The sequence below is a fragment of the Tachyglossus aculeatus genome, chromosome 4, assembly GCF_015852505.1.
Source record: "Tachyglossus aculeatus isolate mTacAcu1 chromosome 4, mTacAcu1.pri, whole genome shotgun sequence".
Classification (NCBI taxonomy): domain Eukaryota; kingdom Metazoa; phylum Chordata; class Mammalia; order Monotremata; family Tachyglossidae; genus Tachyglossus; species Tachyglossus aculeatus.
This window is the reverse complement of record NC_052069.1, coordinates 12,055,125-12,074,203: the sequence shown is the minus strand read 5'-3', so window position 1 is coordinate 12,074,203 and position 19,079 is coordinate 12,055,125. Positions and strand designations below refer to the sequence as shown.

General features: G+C 43.4%; 1 protein-coding gene across 1 annotated transcript; it reads right to left on the bottom strand.

Annotated features, from left to right (window-relative positions):
• Window positions 1-9,038: 9,038 nt before the first annotated feature.
• Window positions 9,039-19,079, bottom strand: LYAR (Ly1 antibody reactive). The gene is made up of 8 exons (XM_038745143.1): window positions 18,905-19,079; window positions 18,661-18,775; window positions 16,356-16,463; window positions 15,989-16,072; window positions 11,916-12,333; window positions 11,691-11,777; window positions 10,173-10,258; window positions 9,039-9,431 (listed from the first exon to the last, which is right to left on the bottom strand). The coding sequence occupies exons 1-8, from the start codon at window positions 19,024-19,026 to the stop codon at window positions 9,297-9,299; spliced, it is 1,155 nt and encodes a 384-aa protein (XP_038601071.1). The 5' UTR covers window positions 19,027-19,079; the 3' UTR covers window positions 9,039-9,296.

Below are 19,079 nucleotides of genomic sequence, written 5' to 3'. Positions count from 1 at the left end.
ATACTATTCAGTCGTATGTATTGAGCGCTTACTATGTTGCCAGGCACTGTGCTAAGCGCTGGGATGGAGTCAAGCAAATCGGGTTGGATTATTAATTAACTCATTCATTCAATCGTATTTATTGAGCACTTACTGTGTGCAGAGCGCTGTACTAAGCGCTTGGGAAGTACAAGTTGGCAACAATACAGTAGATATTAATTCATACTAATTACTAATGCTGTATGTCCAAAAAATGGGTTTTTTGAGGGGCGGGGAGGGTGGGGAAAGAGGGATGGTTCATCAGTGAATGGCCCTGATTCAACCAATCAATCAATCGTATTTATTGAGTGCTTACTGTGTGCAGAGCACTGTACTAAGCGCTTGGGAAGTACAAGTTGGCAACATATAGAGACGGTCCCTAGCCAACAGTGGGCTCACAGTCTAGTGAGTAATAATGATGATGGCATTTATTAAGCGCTCACTATGTGCAAAGCACTGTTCTAAGCACTGGGGAGGTTACAAGGTGATCAGGATGTCCCACAGGGGGGCGCACAATCTTCATCCCCATTTTCCAGATGAGGGAACTGAGGCCCAGAGAAGTGAAGTGACTTGCCCACAGTCACATGGCTGACAAGTGGCAGGGCTGGGATTTGAACCCACGACCTCTGATTCCAAAGCCCGGGCTCTTTCCACTGAGCCACGCTGCTTCTCTGCAGCACACTGTACTAAGCACTTAAGTGGTTGGGAGAGTACAGTCAATACAACCGAGTTGGTAGGCGCAAAAGAGCCCGGGCTTTGGAGTCAGAGGTCATGGGTTCAAATCCCGGCTCCGCCACTTGTCAGCTGTGTGATTCTGGGCAAGTCACTTCACTTCTCTGGGCCTCAGTTCCCTCATCTGGAAAATGGGGATGAAGACTGTGAGCCCCACGTGGGGCAACCTGATCACCTTGTATCCGCCCCCAGCACTAAGAGCAGTGCTTGTCCCTTCTAGACTGTGAGCCCATTGTTGGGTAGGGACCGTCTATGTGTTGCCAACTTGTACTTCCTAAGCACTTAGGAAGACTGTGAGCCCCCCGTGGGACAACCTGATCACCTTGTAACCTCCCCAGTGCTTAGAACAGTGCTTTGCACATAGTAAGCGCTTAATAAATGCCATCATAATAAATAAAGGAGCTTACGGTCTAGTTCATCCGGAGAGAGCACGCACTGAACCAGACGTGTACTCGACACAAACTACAGTTCAAGTCTCCCCCGAGGGACTGTCAGCTCGTTGTGGGAAGGGAACGTATCTACCGACTCGGCTGTTCTACTGCGCTCTCCCAAGCGCTCAGTACAGTGCTCGGCACACAATAAGCGCTCAATACCACTGACTGATTGATTGAATTCTACACCTTTGGGGTTCAAATCTCTCATTTCATAAATTCATAAGGAGCTCACCTCCTCCAGGAGGCCTTCCCAGACTGAGCCCCTTCCTTCCTCTCCCCCTCGCCCCCCTCTCCATCCCCCCATCTTACCTCCCTCCCTTCCCCACAGCACCTGTATATATGTATATATGTTTGTACATATTTTTTTACTCTAATTTATTTGTACATATCTATTCTATTTATTTTATTTTGTTAGTATGTTTGGTCTCTGTCTCCCCCTTTTAGACTGTGAGCCCACTGTTGGGTAGGGACTGTCTCTATATGTTGCCAATTTGTACTTCCCAAGCGCTTAGTACAGTGCTCTGCACATAGTAAGCGCTCAATAAATACGATTGATGATGATGATGATGATAAACCATCAAACCTTTCCTCAAACAGCAGGGCTCGGGAGGACAGAACAAAGATGTCCCCAAGCCACAACACAGAACCGAAACCCCCAAATCCAAACCAGTTACAGTGAAGGAAGGAAAGACTACAGAAGTCGTTCCCAACATTAAAACTGCCACTTCGGTTTATTTTAAAAATTGGTTTCTCTGTCGACATACTTTCCCAGTAAAACGACGGGCAATATGACCTTTAGAAAGGCATTAGGGAACGCTAGAGACGGTTCTTTCGAAAGCTATTTAAAGGGCTGCGCCCCAACAAAGAGCCCCTTTTAAAAGGAGTAAGCTTAAAAACCTGCAACTTGTTTCAGTTCAACAATTCCCCTTCCTGGATGTAAAAGGGCTATAGAATAGGGATTTTTTTTCCCTTTTCAAAGCACATCTTAAGAACAGAGAAAGGAGTTACCCCTCTAACTTGCTCTTGTCCAAGTGAAATTTAGAATTCAATATAAGGTATCACATCCTGTAGCTACTAATGGGAAACATTATACGCGCTCCTCGGCCAACGGAAACTTAGAAGACTTATTCTTGTTATTTCTTCAAAGCTTAATTGGGAGAATGGGAAATGTTGACTCGATTGTGAGATCTGGTAACCTTTGAGTAGAACTTAATGTATAGAACAATATATCTTTTTTCCCCCCTTCCACTACATTTAATATTTGCTCTCTAATTTCCTTCATAAAGGCGTGTGTGTAACTGCTTAGAAAGTGTTCCAACGAAATAATGTAATGGCTCCCTGTATTCAATCTTCAACAGGACCTTCCGCTGGTTAATGTGAAGGCCTGACTCCATTGTTCTGAGGCAATGAGATTATTGCACCAGTGGAGGACAAGGAAGAAAAGAAGAAAAGGACACACTAGTAATGCATTGTGAAATGGCACTCACGCTTGCAGGAACACGGCACGAAGCAAATTGCTGATCCTCGATGCAACTATCAAAACGCCGATTTTGAACACAAATCTGGTAACTACATCAAACTACACTTTTTTCATTTAAAAAACAGAAATCAAGCTTACAAATTACATGGCAATTACAATTTGAGTGTACTCCCAGACGATCTGAGCAGAGCCAAAATCTGGGTTTTGAAGGGACAAAAAGAAAAAAATGTAATTTTTTAAATAATAATGATGTCATTTATTAAGCGCTATGTGCAAAGCACTGTTCTAAGCGCTGGGGAGGTCACAAGGTGATCAGGTTGTCTCACATGGGGCTCACAGATCTCCATTTTACAGATGAGGTAACTGAGGCACAGAGAAGTTAAATGACTTGCCCAAAGTCACACAGCTGACAATTGGCAGAGCCAGGATTTGAACCCATGACCTCTGACTCCAAAGCCCGGGCTCTTTCCACTGAGCCACGCTGCTTCAATAAAGATAATTACCTAGATTTTTTAAGATAGTTTTTTTAGATAGATTTTTAAAGTTAGTAATGACCTCTGAATGTCACCGCACAGCTGCAAAGAGCTAGTTTGAGCAATTAATCGGTGGTATTTATTAGAGAATACTACTACTACTAATTATACTTGTTCAAGGCTTGCTATGGGTCAATCGCTGTTCTAAGTGCTGGGGAAGATAGACGTTAATTAGATCAGACCCCAATCCCTACTCCACGTTTGGCTTACAGTCTACGTAGGAGGGAGAACAAATGAAGAGTCCCCATTTTACAGTTGTGGAAAGCGAAGCACAGAGAAGTTGACTTCTCTTTGACTTGACCAAGGTCACACAACAACACAGCTCTCGACTTCTCAGCTGCCTTCGACACTGTGGACCACCCCCTTCTCCTCAACACGCTTTCCAACCTTGGCTTCACAGACTCCGTCCTTTTCTGGTTCTCCTCTTATCTCTCCGGCCATTCATTCTCAGTCTCTTTTGCAGGCTCCTCCTCCCCCTCCCATCCCCTTACTGTAGGGGTTCCTCAAGGGTCAGTTCTCAGTCCCCTTCTGTTCTCAATCTACACTCACTCCCTTGGTGACCTCATTCGCTCCCATGGCTTCAACTATCATCTCTATGCTGAAGACACCCAAATCTACATCTCTGCTCCTGCTCTCTCTCCCTCCCTCCAGGCTCGCATCTCCTCCTGCCTTCAGGACATCTCCATCTGGATGTCTGCCCGCCATCTAAAACTCAACATGTCCAAGACTGAACTCCTTGTCTTCCCTCTCAAACCCTGCCCTCTCCCTGACTTTCCCGTCACTGTAAACGGCACTACCATCCTTCCTGTCTCACAAGCCCGCAACCTTGGTGTCATCCTCGATTCCGCTCTCTCGTTCACCCCTCACATCCAATCCGTCACCAAAACCTGCCGGTCTCATCTCTGCAACATGACCAAGATCCGCCATTTCCTCTCCAACCAAACTGCTACCCTGCTTGTTCAAGGTCTCATCCTATCCCGACTGGACTACTGCATCAGCCTCCTCTCCGATCTCCCATCCTCCTGTCTCTCCCCACTTCAATCCATACTTCACGCCGCTGCCCGGATTGTCTGTGCAGAAATGCTCTGGGCATGTTACTCCCCTCCTCAAAAATCTCCAGTGGCTACCAATCAACCTACGCATCAGGCAAAAACTCCTCACCAAGGCTGTCCATTCCCTCGCCCCCTCCTCCCTCACCTCCCTTCTCTCCTTCTCCAGCCCAGCCCGCACCCTCCACTCCTCTGCCACTAATCACCTCACTGTACCTCGTTCTCACCTGTCCCGCCGTCGACCCCAGGCCCATGTCCTCCCCCTCGCCTGGAATGCCCTCCCTCTGCACAACCACCAAGCTAGCTCTCTTCCTCCCTTCAAAGCCCTACTGAGGGCTCACCTCCTCCAGGAGGCCTTCCCAGACTGAGCCCCCTCCTTCCTCTCCCCCTTCCCATCCCCCTCGCCTCACCTCTTTCCCCTCCCCACAGCACCTGCATATATGTATATATGTTTGTACATATTTATTATTCTATTTTATTTGTACATATTCCATTTATTTTATTAATATGTTTCGTTTTGTTCTCTGTCTCCCCCTTCTAGACTGTGAGCCCGCTGTTGGGTAGGGACCATCTCTATTTGTTGCCAACTTGTACTTCCCAAGCGCTTAGTACAGTGCTCTGCACACAGTAAGCGCTCAATAAATACGATAGAATGAATAAATGAACAAGCAAGTGGCAGGTCCGCGATTAGAACCCGGGTCCTCTGACTCTGAGGCCTGGGCTCTTTCCACTAGGAAACTGTACTTAACACTTAAAAGAGTATAATGCAAGAGTTCATTCATTCATTCATTCAATCGTATTTATTGAGCGCTTACTGTGTACTAAGCACTTGGGAAGTACAAGTCGGCAACATATAGAGACGGTCCCTACCCAACAACAGGCTCGCAGTCTAGAAGTTGATGGACAGATTCTTGCCCTCAAGGAGCTTACAATACTAGGGGGAGACAATCAATTTCAGATAGGGGAATCAATTACCCCATGGTATTTACTGAGGAGTTCCTGTGTGCAGAGCACTGTACTAAGCGCTTGGGAGAGTCCGACAAACTCGGTGGGCACCATTTGTGCCCACAAAACACCGCAGTTGATATGCTGTGGAGGTGGGGTGGATGTCAAAGCGTTTAAAGGGTACAGACAAGGAAGGGGATAGAACAAGGAAGGGATAAGAGAAGTAAGTCAAGGAAGCCTTCCAGGAGGAGACTGAATTTAGGAGGGCTTTGGACATGGCCAGAGTGATCATCTATTGGATATGGCTACTCGTTCATCTTGGCATTTTGTATTTAATTTCTCTCACAACAATCCTTTGAGGTGGGTTATCATTACGATCCTTACTTTATCGGTGAGAGACACTGAATGCTCTGTGACTTGCCAAGCGTCGCTAAGTCTGTAGCAGAGCCCTATTTTTCTAAGAACCAGCCCGTGGATTAGTTTCTTCCCTACTAATAGGCCAATTATTCGTCAGTGTGTCATTGAAAAAGGGAAAAAAATGTACTTATTGTTAAATCTGTCATGTTTCAAGTACAAAGAACTTCCTGTATGACCTTGGGTAAGTCACTTAACTTCTCTGGGCCTCAGTTCCCTCATCTGCAAAATGGGGACTCCCCCTCCTATGTTGGCATCTGATTACCTTGTATCTACCCCAGCACTATATTAAGCGCAATGAAAGCGCTTAGCAAATACCACAACTCTTATCACTATTAGTATTCGTTGCTTCATATGGGATTTTGTCTGGATATCATTAAACTGTCCACCAAACAAATCCCTCTTCTATGGGTGAGTCACACAAATTTGAATAATTATTCTGTCCCAATGCTTAAATGCTGTTAATCAACATGATACATTTCTGAAAGTATAATAATAATAATAATGATGGTATTTCATTAGTGCTTACTATGTGCCAAGCACTGTTCTAAGCCCTGGGGTAGATCCAAGGTCATCAGGTGGTCCCATGTGGGGTTTGCAGTCTTCATCCCCATTTTACAGATGAGGTAACTGAGGCCCAGAGAATAATAATGATAATAATAATAATAATAATAATAATAATAATAATAATAGCATTTGTTAAGTGCTTACTATGTGCCAAGCACTGTTCTAAACACAAGGTAATTAGCTTGTCCCACATGGGGCTCACAGTCTTAATCCCCCTTCTAGACTGTGAGCCCACTGTTGGGTAGGGACCATCTCTATATGTTGCCAACTTGTACTTCCCAAGCGCTTAGTACAGTGCTCTGCACACAGTAAGGGCTCAATAAATATGATTGAATGAATGAATGAATTAATCCCCATTTTACAGATGAGGTCACTGAGGCACAGAGAAGTGAAGTGACTTGCCCAAAGTCGCACAGCTGACAAGTGGTGGAGCCAGGATTCGAACCCATGACCTCTGACTCCCAAGCCCAGGCTCTTTCCACTGAGCCACGCTGTTAAGTGACTCGCCCTAAGTCACACAGCAGACAAGTGGCAGAGCTGAGATTAAAACCCACGACCTCTGACTCCCAAACCCATGGCTCTTTCCACTGGGCCATGCTGTTGAGTCTATCACAGTGTGGTTTTTTTTTAATCAACTTTTCGTGAATTGGAAAGAATCCATACCATGTACCTAAATATGTCATTCCTATCCCCTCCTTCCTCTCCCCCTCTTCCCCCCTCCATCCCCCCACCTTACCTCCTTCCCCTCCCCATAGCACCTGTATATATGCATATATGTTTGTACACATTTATTACTCTATTTATTCATTTTACTTGTACATATTTATTCTATTTACTTTATTTTGTTAATGTTTTGTTGTCCATCTCCCCCTTCTAGACTGTTAGCCCGCTGTTGGGTAGGGACCGTCTCTCTATGTTGCCAACTTGGACTTCCCAAGCGCTTAGTACAGTGCTCTGCACACAGTAAGCGCTCAATAAATACAATTGAATGAATGAATGAATGAATCCCCACCACCTTTGTTTGATCCCTAGACTTAAACCTCTACTTGGACTCAAATGGCTCCGGCTCCTTGGACGTTTCTGGAGCTCTTCTTCACTGGGCCCCTGAAACAGGTGAATTTGCCTTTCTGGCTGGGGCTAAAAAGCGATCATGGTGGCGGTGGGTGGGGGGTACTTACCGGCTTTCAAGTGCGGTCTCAACTTCATTCCCTCTTCAAGGTGCCAAAAGGGGAAAGACAAGGGAGAGATTATATAATGGAGGAAACCGAAGAACAGAGAAATGAAGTGACTCACCCAAGGGCACACAGCAGGCAAGTGGGGGAGTCGGAATTTGTTCCCCCCAGGTCCCCTGTACTGTCTTCTTCCCACTAGGCCATGCCGCTTCCCAGATCCTACGGCAAACACTGCCTCTTTCTATCCTGGAAACGGATTGTCCATTAAACTGTCCATCCCCAAATGTCCATTCCATCCATTCCTTCATTCATTCAATCGTATTTATTGAGCGCTTACTGTGTGCAGAGCACTGTACTAAGCACTTGGGAAGTACAACTTGGCAACATATAGAGATGGTCCCTACCCAACAACTGGCTCACAGTCTAGAAGGGGGACACAGACAACAAAACATGTAGACAGGACCCAATACTCTCCTCCATAATAGAGACCACCGCCCTCAGGACAGTACTTCATCATCATCAATCATATTTATTGAGCGCTTACTGTGTGCAGAGCACTGTACTAAGCGCTTGCTGTACTAAGTACTTCATTCCTCTTCCTCTCAAACATGCCCTCCTTCCCTTCTCCTTCAAGTCCTCAGGTGAAATTCTGGTAATGGCCAGTTATTAAATAAAAGAGTACTGAGAGCTCACCTCCTCCAAGAGACCTTCCCAGACTGAGCCCCCAATCAATCAATCGTATTTATTGAGCGCTTACTGTGTGCAGAGCACTGTACTAAGCACTTGGGAAGTACAAGTTGGCAACATAGAGAGACGGTCCCTACCCAACAGCGGGCTCACAGTCTAGAAGGGGGAGACAGAGAACAAAACAAACAATATTAACAAAATAAAATAAATAGAATAGATATGTACAAGTAAAATAGAGTAATAAATATGTACAAACATATATACATATATACAGGTGCTGTGGGGAAGGGAAGGAGGTAAGACGGGGGGATGGAGATGGGGACGAGGGGAAGAGGAAGGAAGGGGCTCCCAACTTTTTTCCTCTCCTCCTCCCCATCCCTCCCGCCCTACCGCCTTCCCCTCTCCACAGCACCTGTATATATGTTTGTACCGATTTATTACTCTATTTTACTTGTACATATTTACTATTCTATTTATTTTGTTAATGATGTGCATATAGCTATAATTCTGTTTGTTCATTCATTCATTCAATTGTATTTACTGAGCGCTTACTCTGTGCAGAGCACAGTACTAAGCGCTTGGGAAGTACAAGTTGGCAACCTATAGAGACGGTCCCTATTTGTTCTGACGATTTTGACACCTGTCTCCATGTTTTGTTTTGTTGTCTGTCTCCCCCTCCTAGGCTGTGAGCCCACTGTTGGGTAGGGGCCGTCTCTATATGTTTCCGACTTGTACTTCCCAAGCGCTTAGTACAGTGCTCTGCACACAGTAAGCGCTCAATAAATAAGATTGAATGAATGAAAAGAGTAGGTCACTAGTGCTCTGACCAATCATTCCAAACATGTGTAAAACAAAAATCTATCTATCAATATGATCTGAGCTATTTAATGTGGCAAAATCCGGCTATTCACACCCACCAACATGGAATTCTTGCTACTTGCTGAGCTTAAAAAAAAAAAAGCACTTCATAGACAGCAGGACTATAAGGAACATTTCCTAAAACTGGAAAGACTTATAAAACAGACATTTATTCACTGCTCTTCAAACATTCAGCATGGGTCCACAAGAAAATCTGTGTGGTTTTTTTTTTTTCAGAGTAGTTTGCACAACCCCAAATTTAACAGAATGGTCATTTACATTTTTTTAAATTTCTACCAAAAATATACATTTTCCTGAAAACACAAAATAGGTCTGGTTGCCAAATTTTCTAAATGCTTTACAAACAGTGAAAAGAGGAAGAGTTTTCGAAGTATAAAAAAAAAATGTTACTTCCAGAGTTTTACTTTGTCCCTTAGTATCTTAAAGCCGGGGTTTTTGCTAATCTTCTTATTAAAGATCACCAGCAGATCCTCTTTGGATTTATGCTCTTCACTGGTCACTGCTTGGTACTGGGCTAAAACCTGCATGAGAAAAATGGACGTCAAACGGGTTCATTTGGACTTGAAATTCTAGCCTTCCAACAGAGAGGTTTCTATGTCAGGTGCCTGGTGAACAATGTTACTTTACAAAATCATCATCATCATCATCAATCGTATTTATTAAGCGCTTCCTGTGTGCAGAGCACTGTACTAAGCGCTTGGGAAGTACAAGTTGGCAACATACAGAGACAGTCCCTACCCAACAGTGGGCTCACAGTCTAAAAGGGGGAGAAAATCAATCAAGTTGATGGTCTTTACTGAGCCCTGTGTGCAGAGCACTGTACTAAGCATTTGGGAGAGCACGATAAAACAGATGGCCACATACATCTAATAATAATAATGATGATGAGGATGAGGGTATTTGTTAAGCGCTTACTACGTGCCAGGCACCGCTCTAAGCGCTGGGTGGATCCGAGCAAATCGAGTTGGACGCCGTCCCTGTCCCACGTGGGGCTCACAGTCTCAATCCCCATTTTCCAGATGAGGTAATTGAGGCCCAGAGAAGTGACTTGCCCAAGGTCCCACAGCAGACAAATGGCAGAGCCGGGATTAGAACCCATGACCTTGACTGCCAGGGCCCGTGCGCTATCCACTCCGCCACGTGGCTTCTCACTGACAAACTGCACTGTCCCGCGTAGTACACCGACGTCTATCCAAACTGTCCATTTTAAACAAGGAAAATACACAACTCTTTTAAAAAAAAAGAGAAGAAAATGTCCATACCTTTTTTCTTAACTTTTTGATTGATATTTCATTGTCTGGAGCTTGTTTCAGAATGGCTGTGATAGTCCCCTGCCAGTTGAATTTACCTTCGATAAGAACAAAACGCGATATTGCATATGATGTGATACGTACAATCTCTCTCTCTCCCCCGCCTCCAACAAACCCAGTGAAACCACTACTTCGGAGGTGTAGATGAATTACCTGTATATATGTATATATATATATATATATATGTATGTACATATGTCTGTACATATTTATTACTCTATTTATTTATTTTACTTGTACATATCTGTTCTCTTTATTTTATTTTGTTAGTATCTTTGGTTTTGTTCTCTGTTTCCCCCTTCTAGACTGTGAGCCCACTGTTGGGTAGGGACCATCTCTATATGTTGCCAACTTGTACTTCCCAAGCACTTAGTACAGTGCTCTGCACACAGTAAGTGCTCAATAAATACGATTGATTGATTGATTACCGCTATGCGCCTGTCATTCCCCTCACCCCTCTGCCATCCGTTCTTGGCCTTTCCCGCGCCCCCCACAAAGCAGGATACCCGCTCACTCGGATAATAATAGTAATAATAATGATGGCATTTGTTAAGCGCTTACTATATGCAAAGCACTGTTCTAAGCGCTGGGCTCTCCGCCACACAGTGTTCTACTCCAGGAGCTCACCTCCTCCAGGAGGCCTTCCCAGACTTAGCCCCCTCCTTCCTCTCCCCATCTCCCTCTCCATCCCCCCATCTTACCTCCTTCCCTTCCCCACAGCACCTGTATATATGTATATATGTTTGTACGTATTTATTACTCTATTTATCTTACCTGTACATATTTATTCTACTTATTTTATTTTGTTAGTATGTTTGGTTTTGTTCTCTGTCTCCCCCTTCTAGACTGTGAGCCCACTGTTGGGTAGGGACTGTCTCTATATGTTACCAACTTGTACTTCCCAAGTCCTTAGTACAGCGCTCTGCATACAGTAAGCGCTCAATAAGTACGATTGATTGATTGATTGATTCTTGGTTGGTAGCTTTTCGGTTTGTGAAGCTTGGCCCCCACCGCGGCCTATATACTCTCCACAAATCCCTAAAGATGCCAAATGGAATGTACAATACGTGCCTAAAAAGCTAACTGATTTGTATATATGTTGCCAACTTGTTCTTTCTGTTGCCAACTTGTACTTCCCAAGCGCTTAGTACAGTGCTCTGCACAGAGTAAGCGCTCAATAAATACGATTGATCGATTGATTCACCCGTTCTCTCCCCCGTGCTGCCTGAGACTATATTTCTTAATAGCCCCCTCTTCATTTGCTCCCCTTAAGAGGGCTCTACTGGTGTTGAATTATAGAAAGGGGATGAATTGAGAGAACATTTTTTATTACGCAGAGAAATTCCTCTCCAATTCACTCAATCAATACTGCGCACTGAGCGCTCAATACATGTCGGACACTGTACTGAGTTCTTGGAGGACTCCGTTAAATGCTGGGGACGTGTTCCTCCCTGCTCTCAAAGAGCTTACCTTTTACTGGGGTTTCATTTTCTTCCATCTCCATCAGCACAGCGTTCTCTGGGTGTTTCATCTTTTTCTTTTTCGAAGTGGTTTCGCCTAAGGATTTAAGAACGATCAACAAAGAGCTGTCATCACGGCGGGCAAGGAATTAAAAATATTCCAGCAGATTACAACGGGAAAATGAAACAGTTCTTGCCACTGCTAAAAAAAACGAAATACAGAGTGTCACCATACTTTCGGAAGGTTTGCGCTTTCTCTTTTCAGTAGTGGTTTTTTCTTCCTCTTTGGGTTCTTCAATATGATTTCCATTTCCGTTGACATCCAATTCAAGCGTGCATCCCATCTTGTTTTTTCTCTTTCTCTTTTTCTTTGTTGCTGTGTCAATTTCGGCCGATTCTTGAATTTCAGCATCACCTTCTTCCACCTGCCCCTTTTTACGCCTTTTGGATTTTTGATCTGAATTTTCCTGCCTTTCCAACTTCAGCTCTTTCTTTTCCTTTTTTCGGTTCTGTTGTCGTTCTTCCTTTCGTTCTCTTTTATTCTTCTTTCCCTCTGGCTTATCTTTCTTTTCATCTGTTCCCGGGGGAGTGGATGGGACCTTATTTTCCACTTGACTGGATGGCTGTTTCTCTTGCTCTTTTTCATCTGGTCCCTTGTTTGGGGCAAAAAACACAAAGCTCAGTCTATTTTTAAAATACTGATAATTGAAAAAATGTGTTTTATTGTTCTATTGCACTCTCCAAACCGCTCAGTACAGAGTTCAACACACAGTAAGCGCTCAATACGTACGATTGAAATATTTAACTCATTTTTGCTTATCAACATTCATACATGTTAATCATTTCCAAATCAATTTTATTTAGATTTTTTTACACGTGAAGACCATTAACACTGACAACCTCCTGAATACAACACCGACAGACATGGACAACCTCCTGAGTACACAGAGCAACACTCAAGATACGCCAAAGTAAATTTCATCTACCGTGGCTGCCTGCTTGATTCACCCTATCAAACAGTAAATTCTGAATGCCGTACTGATGTACAACACATTCTGCTAAACGCTTCGGAGAGCCAGAGAATTAGGAGAAACACTCCCTACCTAGAAGCTGCACGCCAGTAAAGTATTCAAAAAGTACTTACTGAGAGTTGGCAGGAGAGATGGGCAAGGAAAAACGGATTTGTACATGTCAGCATTTAAACAGTACAGTAAATTGATAGGTAATTATTATATCACTCATATAATAAATAAGGCTTTTATTTGGAGCAAACAGACTGTCTACATCTACCAAGAGCTGACCTATCTAGGGGAGACTTAAGCCTACCTTTATCATATCTTTAAGTCATATTTGGTAAATTATTTATTCATATTAATGCCCGTCTCTCCTATCTAGGGGAGACTTAAGCCTATCTTTATCAAATCTTTAAGTCAAATTTTGTAAATTATTTATTCATATTAATGCCCGTCTCTCCTATCTAGGGGAGGCTCAAGCCTATCTTTATCACATCTTTAAGTCAAATTTTGTAAATTATTTATTCATATTAATGCCCGTCTCTCCTATCGAGGGGAGACTTAAGCCTATCTTTATCATATCTTTAAGTCATATTTTGTAAATTATTCATTCATATTAGTGCCCGTCTCTCCTATCTAGGGGAGACTTAAGCCTATCTTTATCATATCTTTAAGTCATATTTTGTAAATTATTTATTCATATTAATGCCCGTCTCTCCTATCGAGGGGAGGCTTAAGCCTATCTTTATCACATCTTTAAGTCAAATTTTGTAAATTATTTATTCATATTAGTGCCCGTCTCTCCTACCTAGGAGAGGCTTAAGCCTATCTTTATCACATCTTTAAGTCAAATTTTGTAAATTATTTATTCATATTAATGCCCGTCTCTCCTATCTAGGGGAGGCTTAAGCTTATCTTTATCATATCTTTAAGTCATATTTTGTAAATTATTTATTCATATTAATGCCCGTCTCTCCTATCTAGGGGAGGCTTAAGCCTATCTTTATCACATCTTTAAGTCAAATTTTGTAAATTATTTATTCATATTAATGCCCGTCTCTCCTTCTAGACTGTAAGCTCGTTATGGGCAGGGAAAGTGCCTGCTAATTCTGTTGTACTGTACTCTCCCAACTGCTTGGGAAGTGCTTAGAGAAGCAGTGTGGTTCAGTGGAAAGAGCCCAGGCTTGGGAATCAGAGGTCGTGGGTTCTAATCCCGGCTCCTCCACTTGTCAGCTGTGTGACTTTGGGCAAGTCACTTCACTTCTCTGGGCCTCAGTGACCTCATCTGTAAAAGGGGGATGAAGACTGTGAGCCCCACGTGGGAAAACCTCATCACCTTGTATCCTCCCCAGCGCTTAGAACAGTGCTGTGCACATAGAAAGATCCAAATAAAATCCTTATTTATTATATGAGTGATATAATAATTACCTATTAACTTACTGTACTGTTTAAACGCTGACATGTACAAATCCGTTTTTCCTTGCCCGTCTCTCCTGCCAACTCTCAGTAATGCTTAACAAATGCATTATTATTATTATTATTAAGTACTTACTACATAGTATGTACTCAATAAATATGATTGATTAAGCCAAAAAGAGTTCATTATTAACAACATACCAGTCTTTAGTTATTCACCTCCCTCTGGCATCTTCTAAATATCTGAATGGACCTCTTGACTTTGGTTACAACTAAGACCAGTCTATAATCCTCTAAACTGTAAGCTTGTTATGGGCAGGGAACACGTCTGCTAATTCTGCTGTAATGCTCCCTCCCAAGCACTTAGTACAGTGCTCTGCACATAGTAAATGCTCAATAAATACCACTGGTTGATAATGTCAACCCTGGAATCAAGCCAAAGTAAAAAATGGATGGTTGAAGTTAAACAGATAGGCACACATACATTATTTAGTTATGGTGCTAGATACGGTTGCTTGGCCATTAAAATATGATATGTAAACTGTTCTAGTTGTCAACAGCAACTCAAACGGGGCACCCAGGAAGAATAGGAAACACACACACACACAAAAAAAACCGGTTGCCTCCTTTACTCTGTGAGTAGGTGTAAATAACAAAGTGAAAAAAAGCACCAAACAGGAAAAAAATGGCTAGAGAAACCAGCGATAAACTCAAACACATAATAATAATGGCATTTATTAAGCGCTTACTATGTGCCAAGCACTGTTCTAAGTGCTGGGGAGGTTACAAGGTGATCAGGTTGTCCCACGGGGGGCTCAAGGTCTTCATCCCCATTTTACAGAGGAGGGAACTGAGGCCCAGAGAATAATAGTAATAATAATTACTATTTTAGACTGTGAGCCCACTGCTGGGTAGGGACTGTCTCTATATGTTGCCAATTTGTACTTCCCAAGCGCTTAGTACAGTGCTCTGCACATAGTAAGCGCTCAATAAATACGATTGATGATGATAATGACATTTCTTAAGGGCTTACTATGTGCAAAGCACTGTTCTAAGCACTGGGGAGGTTACAAGGTGATCAGGTTACATTTCGAGAGCAGCACCGAAATGTTTGAAGAATGAATCGAGTACAATCTTAAGATTGTAATAAGATTTTTACAGCTACCACAAACTTCAAAGCATGACCCTGGGAGCTGACGGATTTCCCTGAAGAATGACAAGTCCACATGACAGTTACGTTTCAGTTAGCTGCCTTAAGACAGTACAACCCAATAAAAAAAGAAATGTTGTGAAAAGCACTGTCAAGATATTTTAAAGTGAAAACATTCTGAAAAATACCACCTTATTTTAAGAAAACGGTTCACTATTTTATTCATGGAATACTTTACCCACAACCCAGTACCCGGAGCCATGAAGACTATACCACTACGGTCAGATGCTGGGATAAGCATGGGAGAGAAAGGAAATCCAATTTTATTTTGATTAAGCCACGCTAACCCCAACCCAGAAGAAGACAGGAGGAAGATTCAATGCAACGTAGTCAATACAGTGCAGTTCAAGTACCCAGGAAAAAACCTGGCTTCCCACAATAATTGGGAAGCAGAGTATTTATCGTATTTATTGAGCGCATACTATGTGCAGAGCACTGCGAGTCATTACACCGACCTAATACTGCTAATTAATCACTAAAATAAAAGGATTGCAAGCTCTCTGAACACGATTCAAGTTCCCTCCAAACGAAATTCCCCTTCCCACTGAGCAACTTCCCTCTCCACGGCACCCCTCCAATGACAAATATCTGGAATTAAACGGCAACAGGAGGAAAAGCAGTCTACCGTTTCCAGCTCCGAAATGCCATAATATCGGTTATTTGACCCACCTTACTGGTAGCCTCTGAAAAGATATTCCACACCTGCTCTTGAAGCGATTCATTATGAATTTTTAAACTGTTCTTCATCCAATTCTATGCAAAGAAGAACAAACGACAAGTGAAACGGCAGTTATTCCATCAGATATGACTGCTGAAGGCCTGTGGGCAGGGAATGTATCATCGTCATCGATCGTATTTATTGCGCGCTTACTGTGTGCAGAGCACTGGACTAAGCGCTTAGCACTGTACTGTATCTGCCAACTCCGCTATACTCTCCCAAGCGCTTAGTACAGTGCTGTGCACGCAGTAAGCGCTCGATAAATACGGCCGATGGAAGCTCTCCTTCGGCGGGGGGACAAGCCCAAAGAACACCGACCTGAAATTTGACCTTCTTCCTCGGAACATTGTCGAAACCACTGACTTGTTCTAAAATCTCCCTCACTTTGGGTGCGATGTTTGACTTTCCCATTATTTCGTGGATCTTCTACAAAAAGGGAAAAAGCAAAACAACAGGTTAGAGTCCAGCTACGATGGGCGAAGGGGTACGGCAAGAAAATCAGATGAGAAATGCCGACCGCCCCACCCAAACGGCCGATCCAAACTGTCAAACGACAACTCTTAACGGCCACACGCCTCCTTTAGCTCGGAACCAGGATTAAGCTAGAAGGGGAAACGAAGAACGGTTGGGAACCATCCGTCGGAAAAGACGGAGAGCTTTAAGGAAGTGTCTTTTCCTCACATCTCTTAGAAGGGAAACCCAAATAATAATAATAATAATAATGATGGCATCTGTCAAGCGCTTACGATGTGCCAAGCACTGTTCTAAGCGCCGGGGCGGATACAATCAATCAATCAATCAATCGTATTTATTGAGCGCTTACTATGTGCAGAGCACTGTACTAAGCGCTTGGGAAGTACAAATTGGCAACACATAGAGACAGTCCCTACCCAACAGTGGGCTCACAGTCTAAAAGGGGGAGACAGAGAACAGAACCAAACCTACCAACAAAATAAAATAAATAGGATAGAAATGGACAAGTACAATAAATAAATAAATAAATAAATAGAGTAATAAATATGTACAACCATATATACATATATACAGGTGCTGTGGGGAAGGGAAGGAGGTAAGATGGGGGGATGGAGAGGGGGACGAGGGGGAGAGGAAGGAAGGGGCTCAGCCTGGGACCTGGTGACAAGGTCACCAGGTTATCCCACATGGGACTCACAGTCTTCATCCCCATTTTACAGATGAGGGAACTGAGGCACGGAGAATTTAAGCGACTTGCCCGAAATCACAAGTGGCAGAGCCGGAATTCGAACCCATGACCTCTGACTCCCAAGCCCGGGCTCTTTCCACTGAGCCATGCTGCTTCTCTTAGAAGCAGAGACTCTACTTCTCTAAAAGTAGAGACAGTCAGTAGACTGTGCATTCAAGGTTATTAGTAATCACTTCTACTTTCAATTTCCAAGCACGCGGCTTATACTTTCCATCTTCGAGAGGCGAAGAGGGCTCGGTTGGAAAACAAAAAGAAACAAAAAAAACACTCTGGGGACAGGCCATGAGGTTCCTATTTCACGCTGATTTTCCAGCCCACCAAAATTCAATCAATCAATCAGTCGTATTTATTGAGCGCTTACTGTGTGCAGAGCACTGTACTAAGCACTTGGGAAGTACAAGTTGGCAACATAGAGAGACGGTCCCTACCCAACAGTGGGCTGCTCACAGTCTGGAATGGGGAGACAGAGAACAAAACCAAACATACTAACAAAATAAAATAAATAGAATAGATATGTACAAGTAAAATAAATAGAGTAATAAATATGTACAAACATATATACATATATACAGGTGCTGTGGGGAAGGGAAGGAGGTAACAAACCCGTCTTTGTTTAAAATGGCACAGTGCCCAAATGCTTCTTGTTCTCGAGATATCAAAATCAAGTCACCTCCTCCAGGAGGCCTTCCCAGATTGAGCCCTTTTCCTCTCCTCCTCCCCATCCCCTCCGCCCTACTTCCTTCCCCTCCCCACAGCACTTGCATATATATTTGTACAGATTTATTACTCTATTTATTTTACTTGTACATATTTATTATTCTATTTATTTGGTTAATGATGTGCCCCTAGCTTTAATTCTATTTGTTCTGACGATTTTGACACGTCTACATGTTTGGTTTTGTTGTCTGTCTCCCCCTTCTAGACCGTGAGCCCATTGTTGGGTAGGGACCGTCTCTCTATGTTGCCGACTTGTACTTCTCAAGCGCTTAGTACAGTGCTCTGCACACAGTAAGTGCTCAATAAATACGATTGAATGAATGAATGAAAGTCTGATGCTCTTGGAAGGCACTCCCAAACGATCAGATGTAATACTAATATAAAAAATAATTATGCTTTGGAGAAGCAGCATGGCTCAGTGGAAAAGGCCCGGGCTTGGGAGTCAGAGGTTGTGGGTTCTAATCCCGGCCCCGCCACTTGCCAGCTGGGTGACTTTGGGTAAGTCAATTCACTTCTCTGAGCCTCAGTTCCCTCATCTGTAAAATGGGGATTAAGACTGTAAGCCCCACGTGGGACAACCTGATCACCTTCTACCTCCCTCAGCGCTTCGAAGAGTGCTTGGCACATAGTAGGCGCTTAACAAATACCATTATTATTATTATCAAACTGGGGGATGTAATTCACCTGAATCCATTCTTGTTGCTTAACGTCGCCTTTGTTGATTTTGGCTTCGTAGGCTTTGCCGCCGTATTTCTGATCTTCACTGATGCACTTCACGTGGTTCTTGTAATCATCGCCCCTGAAAACATCAACGGACAATAATCGAAACACCCCCCGAAATGAGCGCGCTCTGCTACCTCGCTGGGCCGGGCTGGGGGGGACGACGGGGCGGAGGACGGGGAAGGGGAGCTCCTCTGACTTTACTTACCAGAAGTCCTGGCCACAGTCAATGCAAGAAAGGCATTGACAGTTTTTGCAAATATTCACGTGCTTTTCCACTTGTCCTTTCTTCACCGACTCGCCGCATGCGTTGCATGTAAAAAATACCATTTTATAAAATGCTTAAAAATATCCTCTTTCCGGAAGAAGGCACGGCTCTTGCT

Coding starts and splice junctions, on each gene's coding strand:
- LYAR (XM_038745143.1), bottom strand. CDS start 19,026: ATGGTATTTTTTACATGCAACGCATGCGGCGAGTCGGTGAAGAAAGGA. Junction 18,776..18,904: donor GACTGTGGCCAGGACTTCTG/GTAAGTAAAGTC, acceptor TGATGTTTTCAG/GGGCGATGATTACAAGAACC. Junction 9,432..10,172: donor TCAAAAAGTTAAGAAAAAAG/GTATGGACATTT, acceptor TTTCTCATGCAG/GTTTTAGCCCAGTACCAAGC.